The sequence below is a fragment of the Lontra canadensis genome, unplaced genomic scaffold (genome assembly GCF_010015895.1).
Source record: "Lontra canadensis isolate GAN:19392208 unplaced genomic scaffold, GSC_riverotter_1.0 scaffold28, whole genome shotgun sequence".
Taxonomy (NCBI): Eukaryota; Metazoa; Chordata; class Mammalia; order Carnivora; family Mustelidae; genus Lontra; species Lontra canadensis.
Window position 1 is genome coordinate 13598164 of NW_022631022.1, and position 12039 is coordinate 13610202.

General features: G+C 35.9%; 1 protein-coding gene across 1 annotated transcript in view; it reads right to left on the reverse strand.

The window, feature by feature from the left end:
- Nucleotides 1–12039, reverse strand: part of UNC13C (unc-13 homolog C) — a 601184-nt gene that overhangs the window by 76745 nt on the left and 512400 nt on the right. Inside the window, exon 27 of the mRNA XM_032864917.1 lies at nt 1140–1228. Coding sequence (XP_032720808.1) covers nt 1140–1228 — 89 coding nt within the window. The remainder of the gene's footprint in view (nt 1–1139; nt 1229–12039) is intronic.

Consider the following 12039-nt stretch of genomic DNA (forward strand, 5'->3'; position numbering starts at 1 on the left):
CATGAAACAGAAGGCAGAGCAGTCACCCTGCGCTCAATGCATTAGGCTATCTCTGGCTCGTCCCCTGTGAAGGTGGGCTGTATAAAGACAATGAACATCCCCCTGATAATAAAGAAAAGGCCAGTATGGGATTTTTTTTTTTTACTTTGCATAATTGCTATATTTGAAAAAATCTACATGAGGCTTTTAGTGCCTTTTTCTTTTCAGTCTTTCTGATATGAATGTAGCGTATCTAATCAATAAATGTTTATTAAGCATGTATCTTTCCAAAATTCATTAATAAATCATGAGTGGTGTTCAAAGAGATAGCTAGCCTTCACCATTAGAGCAATATTTATAGTGTCACTTGAGAACTGAACACAATAAGTCAACATTTATTGAACTAATATTTAAAGCAAATTCTATATGAAATTAATAAACCTCTCCAAAGATGTATTTGCTTTTCTGTCTATTTTAACATTTGATGATGATATAATGGCCTTTTCATATAGGACCAAAGTGAAGTTTATCTCAGATGAATTGTCCCTTCTTTAGAGCCACACTATAGACAAACAAAGTTAATTTTTTAAAAATACCAAAAAAGAATTTGCCAGTACTCTCCCATGGGGTAATTACATTAAGATTCCTAAGCCCTAAAACATAGAACCCTGACTTAATTAGGTTATGGGGTTGGATTCAGTTATTTGGAAGTTCAACTACGTCGATATAAATGGCCTAAAGGCAAGTCAGTCTTCTTTTGTATGTAAAGGTTTTCTCCGTGCCTTTCTCCCTCCCTCCCTTTCTTTCAACAGCCAATTGCTAAACTCTAAACACTAGAATTTCATGTAGGAATGAGGGATGTGGTTTTTGCCCTTAAGAAGTATACCAGTAAAGTCAGGGAGACAGGCAAGTAAACCAAAATTTAAAGCATAGTGTTGTATGTGCTACCCAGCTGAAGGATTACACCGAGTTCTGGGGAACATGTAGCAAGACATCAGGTTATTGTGCAGTTGTGAAAGATTGGTCAGATGAGCTAATGCCTGGATAGATTCTTGAAGTTAAATGGATTTACTTGTCAAAGGAGAGAAACAGCACTGAAAGCATGATTACTATTAGCTGAAACCTAACACAGTTGGTTAGTAACTACTCAGGTCACTTACCTTTCACCATAAGTGATGCTGAGCTCATCCAGAACCCCACTGAGTTTAATCTGAAGTTCTTTCAGAATAGTACTAGCTTCAGGATCTAGCTGCAGAGAGACCATAAACAGTATTACTCTGGAGTTCTGAGAAAGCATGCTTTTGTTTCTCCTACAAGTGTTTTGCTTGTTACAAGGCAAACTTCAAACAACAGAACATATATACCTTCTTTCCGTTCCTTTTTCTCGATCTTTGAATTCAAGTGAAAAATTTAGGAAATTCTCGATATATATGAAAAAAAAAAATTGATCGAAATGCATGGCATGCATAGAAATAAGAACTACATAGCAAAGCCTTTGTTGGTTACAGCAATGGGATGCAAGGCATGACAATGTAACCTCTGGAACACGGTCACTTCATAACTTTGAAAATGTATCATATTATACATTAGTCAAATACACATGTTGCTTCAAAATGTATTTCAATCTTTAATATCCCTGTAAATACATAGGCCCATTACAAATTTAAAAAACAGTAAGAAAAAATAATTTTTGAGTGTTCCATTGTAGCTTATTTGAAGGCATTTTTAATTTTCCTTTAACTATGAAGGCAACTTCATAGTTGTCTAGCTATATTGTCTAACTATGAAATTAAAAGAATAGGAAAAATAAATTATCCAAGTACTCCAATGTTTCTCTGAGGTGATAGGACTGACTTTTCTTCCTTGATGCCAATTTGCAGTTCAGAATTCAAGATCCAGTGTTTCTCATTTTGTTTTAATTTTTCTTTAAGAATTCAAGTATTTATAGTTTGAAGTTAAACTTTTGAGCAAATTTAGGGTCAAAAGAAAAAATAATGAAATCAAGATAACATATCTGAAGCTTACTTTTCCAATGCAAACTTTAAAAGGCACCTATTCTTTTTACTTGGTTTTAGTTCTTAAAATAATGTTAACGATTACAAAAAAACCTATACTATGCATAAACATAAACAAATACATCAATCTATTAACTGACAGAATATTTTTTGTAATTAAAGTTCAGGATCAACCGAAACTCTACTAGCACTTTAGAAACGTATTCTGTTCATCAAGTGTGTTTTTGCAAACTAGTTGTCAAAAAAAAATGACTTGTAAGAGATGCATTGTCTCAAGTTGATAGGAATTCATGTAAAGCAATCTAGAATATTCTCTGAAATTTAAGTCATCCTCCCTTTGAATCTTTAGAAATTATTTTCCTGCCAAGGAAAATATATATAATTCTTATATAAGAATCTATAATTCTTATATAAGCTGATCTACTATTGAAAAGTAGGGATAGGATAAAGCCAACTTTTGGGAGTAGAACAAATTAAAGGAGGACTTAGTATAAACAGGAGAACCTAAGAAGGACAGTAAAAATGCAGGACCCAATAGCAACTTAAACTCCTGGGAGCAAGCCCAGGACCAATTAATGTTCCAGTATACACTGGTCATTAAGTACTGTAATCCTCCAGGAGTGTTTTCTAGTACTAAGAAAATGTTAGGAAGAAGTAATATTTATATATCTCAACAAGCTTGTATTAACACAACTAAAAACACTTGAATGGAAATAAAAAACTGCATTTGGCATCTAACTGTTAATTATATCAGACCAATCCTTGATGTCAGCTTTGACTCAAAATCAGGTGGTTACCACATTGGTTAGTTTCTGCTGCCCTTATAGAGCTGATGTGATTCTTCTGGACTTTATCTTTTTTCTGTCCCTATCAATAGACAGGGTCCCAGCTCTTACCCTCAGCACACAAGCCAGTATAACAAATATTAATTTCTCTAGGAGTTGGAAAATTGGAATATCCTTGAGTCTCATACTTTCTGAGAGAGTTCCATTAAGCTATAACTGGTTGTAAGGCAGTGATTCAGAAAGACAATTAGAAGGTATGTACTTTAAAAAGACATTTATAGGCATTTAAAACACAAATAGCCTAATAAACCTAACTCCTCAAACTTCAACCAGGAAGACATTTGTGGATTTCCTGTCCTAATCCTAGGGAACCATGCAGTTTGAATGTTTTTCTAATATATTGTCTTGCCATTGACCTAATAGCAATTTTAACCTGATTTCATTTGGGTAAGATTGTGAGGGTATAAGAATGAGAGAGAAGCCCTTCCATCATTTTCTTCAGGCTCCCCATTCTTTGGTAAGCCACTTGGGGTAACAGATGGTAGTTCCCCACTAACACATCTGCCATCTCCAAGGAAATGGCTATGAGAGTAGAGTTTTCTTTAGGAAATGGGGTTACTTCTTATTTAAAATGTTTAAACATTTAAAAGTGCTTAGTTTTTGTATTAGTTTGATATATATTGATGGTTTTTTCACTTGTTAAGATAATGACTTTAAAGTCATATACAAAGGATAGGTAGGTCAGTTGGATGAGATTATGCTATTTTCCCATAAATTATTTTAGTCCACCTTTGGTATTTTGTGAATGGAAATTTCTTATCAAATAATTGGCTGTTGCTTGAAAATCTGAAACTGTCAAATCTATAGCAATTTGAATATTGGATGACAGTTTCCATTTCCTAAGAGACGCTTAAGTTTCTAAGTAGGTGGAGACAAACACCTCTGTCGTGTAACCAGTCCAAAAAAAAAAAAAAAAAAAAAGGAAAGTTTTAGTTAAGTACTCGATGTTTATCTGATCCAAATCATACCATTAAACCACTGAAACAGTATTCAGTATTATGAAGCTAAATTGAAGGTCTTCTGTAATAATAACTGTCATAAATATCATACTCATCTAGTTATAAAACAATCTCTTTAGGCAGAAAAGTAACCAATTTTTGAATTCTGCATTTCTTTATGTGCCTGTATTGGAGAAATTTTCCTTGCTACTACAAACTTCCTAAAGTTTGTGAAGAATAATAACTTGGGCTGTCAGGCTTTATTACCTAAATTACCAACAGCTCGTTTTACAAATTATTGGCTACTTTGAAAAGGTAAAAAACTACCTGATTTTTATTTCCTCCAAGATTTAAAACTTAGCCAGGTTCTAACTGTAATATAGTATCAAATAACAAAATTAACTTGCATTTTTGTAGGTTGTTTAGTTATTAAAAGCACACACACATTCACACACACACACACACACACACACACACACACACAAAAGAAAAGAAACCAAGCATTCAAAGTAACAGTTATTTACTGTCCACAGAAACCTGGCAAGACAGAAAGGGTGGCAAAACATATTCACTAAATGAGAAGAACATGCAGCCAAGAATACTTTATCCTGCAAGGCTGACACTCAAAATGGATGGAGAGATAAAGAGCTTCCAAGACCAGCCAGGTTTAAAAGAGAATGTGACCACCAAGCTGTCACTACAAGAAATATTAAAGGGGGGTAGTTTATAAAAGAAGAAAGAACACAAGAGTGATATAGAACAGGAATTTATGGAGACAAACTATAGAAACAAGGACTTCACAGGCAACATGATGTCAATAAAAACATATTTTCCAATAGTCACTCTCAATGTGAATGGACTAAATGCTCCCATAAAATGATAAAGGATTGCTTATTGAATGAAAAGACAGGACCCATCCATATGCTGTCTACAGGAGAACCATTTGGAACCTAAAGATACATTTAGACTGAAAGTGAAGGGATAGAGAAGTATCTTTCATGCCAACAGGCCTCAAAAGAAAGCTGGGGTAGGGATTCTCATATCAGATAAATTAAGTTTCAAACTAAAGACTATAGTCAGAAATAGGAAGGACACTAAATCATTCTTAAAGAGACTATCCACCAAGAAGATCTAACAATTGTAAATATTTATGCTCCCAATATGGGAGCAGCCAACTGCATAAGCCAACTGTTAATCAAGATAAGGAGTCATATTGATATGAGTACATTAATAGTAGGGGATCTCGGTAATAGATCATCCAAGCAGAAAATCAATTAAAACAGAACACTGAATGACACATTGGACCAGATGGACCTTATCGATATATACAGAACATTCCATCCTAAAACAACAGAATACTCATTCTTCTCGAGGGTACATGGAACTTTCTCCAAAATAGACCACATACTGGGTCACAAATCATGGCTCCGATACCAAAAGATTGAGATTATCCCCTGCATATCCTCAGACCACAATGCTTTGAAACTGGAACTCAGCCACAAGAAAAAGTTTGGAAGGAATTCAAACACTTGGAAGCTAAAGACCACCCCGCTTAAGAATGTTTGGATCAACCAGGAAATCAAAGAAGAACTTAAACAATTCATGGAAATGAATGAGAATGAAGACACATCAGTCCAAAACCTATGGGATATGGCAAAGGCGGTCCTAAGGGGAAAATACATAGCCATCCAAGCCTCCCTCAAAAAAGCTGAAAAGTCCAGAATATACCAGCTCTCTTTACACCTTAAAGAACTGGAAAGTCAGTAACAAATTAAGCCAACCCCACACACAAGAAGGGAAATAATCAAGATTAGAGCAGAGATCAATGAGTTAGAAACTAGAGAAATAGTAGAACACATCAATGAAACTAGAAGTTGGTTTTTGAAAGAATCAATCAGATTGATAAACCACTGGCCAAACTAATCCAAAAGAAAAGAGAGAGGACCCAAATTAATAAAATTATGAATGAAAAGGGAGAGATCATGACTAATGTCAAGGAAATAGAAACAATCATTAGAAATTATTATCAACAGTTATATGTCAATAAGTTAAGCAACCTCGAAGAAATGGATGCATTTCTGGAAACCTATAAAATTCCAAAATTGAATCAGGAAGAAACTGACAACCTGAATGGACAAATATCTAGTAATGAGATAAAAGCAGTCATCAAAAGCCTCCCAAAAAACAAGAGCCCAGGACCTGACAGATTCCCTAGAGAATTCTACCAAATGTTCAAAGAAGAAATAATATCTATTCTCCTTGAAGCTGTTTCAAAAAAATTGAAGCAGAAGGAAAACTTCCAGACTCTTTCTATCAAGTCAGCATTAACCTGATCCCCAAACCAGGCAAAGACCCCACCAAAAAGGAGAATTTCAGACCCATATCCCTGATGAATATGGATGCCAAGATTCTCAACAAGATCCTAGCTAATAGGATCCAACAGTTCATTAAAAAGATTGTCCACGATGACCAGGTGGGATTGATCCCTGGGATGCAAGGGTAGTTCAACATTCGCAAATCCATCAATGTGATAGAACAAATCAATAAGAGAAGAGAGAAAAACCACATGGTCCTCTCAATTGATGCAGAAAAAGCATTTGACAAAATCCAGCATCTGTTCATGATTAAAACACTTCAAAGTATAGGGACAAAGGGAACATTCCTCAACTTCTTAAAATCTACCTATGAAAAGCCCACAGCGAATATCATTCTCAATGGGGAAAAACTGACAGCCTTCCCTATGAGATCAGGAACGTGACAGGATGTCCACTCTTGCCATTGTTGTTCAACATAGTACTAGAAGTCCTAGCAACAGCAATCAGACAACAACAACAACAAAAAAAATAAAAGGTATTCAAATTGGCAAAGAAGAAGTCAAACTCTGTCTTCACAGATGACATGATACTTTATATGGAAAACCCAAAAGACTCCACCCCCAAACTAGTAGAACTCATATAGCAATTCAGTAATGTGGCAGGATAGAAAATCAACGTACAGAAATCAGTTGCATTCTTATACACTAACAATGAAAATACAGAAAGGAAAATTAGAGAATCAATTCCATTTACTATAGCACCAAGAACCATAAGATACCCAGGAATAAACCTAACCAAAGAGGTAAAAGATCTATACTCAAGGAACTACAGAACACTCATGAAAGAAATTGAAGAAGACCCAAAAAAGATGGAGGAGCATTCCATGCTCATGGATTGGAAGAATAAACATTGTTAAAATGTCTACACTGCCTAGAACAATCTATACTTTCAATGCTATCTGATTAAAATTCCACCAGTATTTTTCAAAGAGCTGGAACAAACAATCCTAAAATTTGTATGAAACTAAAAGAGACCCTGAATTGCTAAGGAAATGTTGAAAAAGAAAAACAAAACTGGGGGCACCATGTTGCTTGATTTCAAGCTTTACTACAAAGCTGTGATCACCAAGACAGCATGGCACTGGCATAAAAACAGACACATAGACCAGTGGAACAGAATAGAGAGCCCAGATATGGACTGGCAACTTTATGGTCAACTAATCTTCGACAAAGCAGGAAAAAATATACAGTGGAAAAAAGATAGTCTCTTCAATAAATGGTGCTGGGAAAATTGAACAGCTACATATAGAAGAACGAAACTCAACCATTCTCTTACACCATACATAAAGATAAACTCGAAATGGATAAAAGATCTCATCATGAGGCAGGAATCTATCAAAATCTTAGAGGAGAACATAGGCAGTAATCTCTTTGACTTTGGCTGCAACAACTTCTTTCAAGACACATCTCTCCAAAGGCAAAGGAAACAAAAGTGAAAAGGAACTTCTGGGACTTCATCAAGATCAAAAGCTTTTGCACAGCAAAGGAAACAAAGGGGCAACCCACGGAATGGGAGAAGATATTTGCAAATGACAGTACAGAAAAAGGGCTGATAACTCAACACTCAAAAAACAGATTATCACATCAAAAAATGGGCAGAAGACATGAACAGACACTTCTGCAAACAAGACATACAAATGGCTAACAGACACATGAAAAAATGTTCATCATCATTAGCCATCAGGGAGATTCAAATCAAAACCACATTGAGGTACCACCTTACACCAGTCAGAATGGCCAAAATCAATAAGACAGTAAACAACAAGTGTTGGAGAGGATGTGGAGAAAGGGGAACCCTCTTACACTGTTGGCGGGAATGCAAGGTGGTGCAGCCACTTTGGAAAATAGTGTGGAGATTCCTTAAGAAATTAAAAATAGAGCTACCGTATGACCCTGCCATTGACTACTGTGTATTTACCCCAAAGATACAGATGTACTGAAAAGAAAGACCATTTGTACCCCAATGTTCATGGCAGCAATAGCCACAGTCACCAAACTGTGGAAAGAGCCAAAATGCTAAACAGAAAAATGGATAAAGAAGGTATGTTCCAGGGCGCCTGGGTGGCTCAGTGGGTTAAGCCGCTGCCTTCGGCTCAGGTCATGATCTCAGGGTCCTGGGATCGAGTCCCGCATCGGGCTCTCTGCTCAGCAGGAAGCCTGCTTCCCTCTCTCTCTCTCTGCCTGCCTCTCTGTCTACTTGTGATCCCTGTCTGTCAAATAAATAAATAAAATCTTAAAAAAAAAAAAAAAAAAAGAAGGTATGTTCCATGTATACAATGGAGTAGTATGTATTATGTATGTATATATATCAGAGTGTTGTGATGGATATCAGAAAGGATAATTACCCAAATTTTTTATCAACATGGATGGGACTGGAGGAGATTATGCTGAGTGAAATAAGTCAGGCAGAGAGAGTCAATTATCATATGGTTTCACTCACTTGTGGAGTATAAGGAATAACACGGAGGACATGGGGAGATGGAGAGGAAAAGTGAGTTGGGGGAAATCGGAGGGGGAGATGAAACATGAGAGACTGTGAACGCTGAGAAAAACTGGGGGTTTTGGAAGGGGGGCGTGCGGGGTTGGGTGAGCCTGGTGGTGGGTATTAAGGAGGACACATATTGCATGGAGCACTGGGTGTGGTACATAAACAATTTTAAAAATAAAAACAAAACAAAAGTAACAGTTATTAAATTTATTCTAATGAGAAACTGAATTACCATGTGTACCTAAACAACTTCCCTGGCAAAAAATAAACAATAAATGGCTCCACATTGAAAACTTAAGAATACGAAGTCAAAATGTAAATTTACAGTAAAGCTTTCAAAACAGATCTTAACCACATTCCATGAAGGGTTTTAGAATCTCAAAATCAAAGCTGGTAACATGTGGGTAACACCACTCTTCTCCGGAAGAGATAGCCAGCATGCAAGTTATCTTTTAAGTTCTTTTTCCTTAAGGCCTACTTTTTTTCCTTTAAAAGACAATTTACCTATCACCTCAATTCTCCCTCCTCCCTTTGTTTCTGGCCCCATGCAGTTAGGAGCTCTAACTTCTGCACCAACTGTGCTGTCGACTACAATGTTTTATATGACTCTCTCTTAATTGTTCTCTGATTAATCTCTTCCACTGAAATCTATTTTCCTTAACTGTCCATCCTGGGTGTCTGTCCTGGGATGCCCAGGCATTCAGCAAATATTTGAGGAAGGAGGTGAGGGCCAAAAGAAGCATGAAAATTTTCCCTCAAAGGAAATCCTGATATCCAGAGTGCTTCCTCTTGGAGTCATAATTTGCATTGACTATTAATAGAATACTTTTGCATTGAAATGTTTCATTCCTTAGCAACGATATATTCTGGAGTTACAAACTCAGTCCTGATTTCAAATTTTTGTCTCATTGTCAGACCAAGTCAGATTATGTCTTGATACTCAGCTGGTTCTAAAAATACGGTTACCATATCCACTCTGCATGTTTTGTTTGTTCATTTTTTACCAGCATGAAGTCTCTCCCTAAGGGATATGAAGGGAGTAAATGTTGTTTCACCCTCTTAAAATAGCAACTGTATATCAAACTATCAAACTCTTATTAGAGATGTAACTTGTCAGTTGGAAAGAGGCATTTAAACTTTTTCGAAAGCTCAATACAAACTCTTAAAAAATAAAGTCTTTGTGGGAAGGAAGATATTTTGTGTGAATTTGACTTCTTTTCTCCATTTTTTATTACTACCTCATTTCCTTTCTGTTGTTTACAGTTTACTAGGTTATTTTTCCTCCTGTTCAGCTCATCAGTGTTAGAGTTACCTTATTTGCTTCACGAAAGCAGTACAGAGCAGGGAGACTAATTACTCCCTGAGCATCATCTACACAGGGTCTAAAATATGATCATCAGACTGATGGATTTTAAACTCTGAAGATTTTTGCAGAAAAATCCTTTAATAAGTGCAAATCTCATAACTCTTTCTATGAAAAAGAAAGTCTCATTTCCAAGAAAAACACTGTTCAACTTGAGCTCTTGGTTCCTCCTGTTGGATTTTGTCCCATCAAATATCCCCTTCTATTTTCCATCCCTCTATCTTTACCTCTATGACCACATCCTGTAAGTGTGCTCAAACAGTATTTTGTTAAAATTAAAAAAAAAAAGAACAATTAAAAAAATAAAACCCCAACTTATTTTGTACTATCTTCTCATCAACATCTTGTTAGTAATTTTTTTTCTCTTGACCAAACTGTTCAGTCTCCTTATTTCTTAAATATTTAACTATGTTAGTACAGTTTCTGCTGAGCACACCACTGAAATGTTCATATATAGATCACCAGTGATCTCTTAATTGTGATTTCCAGTGACTTTATTCAACCCACTCATGCTGCATTCACTTTTGCTTTCTCAAGCTCTTTATTCCTTGCTTCTGTAGAGACTACCTTCTCCTAGCTCTATTTTTCTGCCTATCATTTGTCTCTGACTTTCATTCTTCTCTGTACTCCTTAGATATCAATATTTTCCCTTCCTCATCTACTCTTTTTTTTTTTTTTACTCTATCTTCTCTTCTTGAGCAATCACATCCATGCCTATGTCTTTTAACTCCCACCCCTGTGTTGGCAACCCCCTGAATCTCTACAGCTCTAACAGGGGTCTGAGCATCATGTCTATATTCTCCCATGCCTACCCACCTTTTCTACATGGAGGACCTAAATATCAACATATCAACAAGCGAACTTATTACCTGCCCATCCTTAACTTAGGTCTCTGACTTGATTGATACCATACAGTTGTTTAAGGCAGAAATCTGAAAATCATCTTTGATTCCTCTTTGCTTTCTACCTTCCACATTCACTTGGATACCAAATATGATATCTATGCAATATTTTCTCTAACCGTCCTCTCCTCTTCAATTTCTGACACGGAATTTTTCTCATCTAGATTATAACGCAATTATCTCAAAATTGTGTTCTTGTTCCCTTTTTTATTCTATCCTCCTAACTATACCTAGAGTTGTTTTAATGAAGGCTAACCCTGCTACTTCACCAGTTGGCTTTCAACAAAGGAAGTGCTTCAAACAATTTATTATAATCTTATCTGGGCTGTACTTTTTTTTTTAAATATAACTTCTCTCCAACCCTTCTATGTGATCAGAATTTATCCATCCTAAAATGGCCAGCTCAACTTACAATATATGATTGAGGAATCACTGAACATTCCCTAGTGAATCCAGCAGGAAATTGCTCTCCTTGAAATGCCCTAAATCACTTTGTAGAGGTATGGCATTCAGCATGGGTCCTATGGTACGTTGTCTGAAATTTAAAAACGTACATGGTCTTCTGTATTAAAAAAAAAAAAATGTGTTCTAGCTTCACCCATGCTTACCCTGGCATCCTTTTTTCTCTTTTTTCTTTTTTCCTTTTTTATTCCTCCTAGAAGAGATCCTCCCCAAGAACTTACAAAACAAGACCATTTTAAGAGATAGACTATGACATGTTCTTTATGCCATTCAGGTTTGCATGAACTGTTGTGGTAGAGTATCAGTTATATAAATTAATGCTTCTAACTTCTGGTTTCAAAAGTTGAACGTCAGTAGCTGTCTCTCATCCTAATTAAAGTGAGTATGAAGTAAATCCAACTGTCACAGTGCTTCAAATCAACTAAATGCCTTTGAGATATGTTAAGGTAGGTTCTTCAGCCTAAACAACTGAAGGGGGGGAAATGCCTTTCCTTTTTCTCTGTACTTGGGAAAAAAATGACTCCTTCAAACCTTGTATGAGTAACATGACATTAGTTTCTCTTAACTAAAAGTTTTTTTTCTGTCTTACCTATAGACTATACCTCTACTCAATGGACTGCTAACAAGATTGTCCTTATAACTACAGAATTTTAAAATTAGAATGAATTTCAGA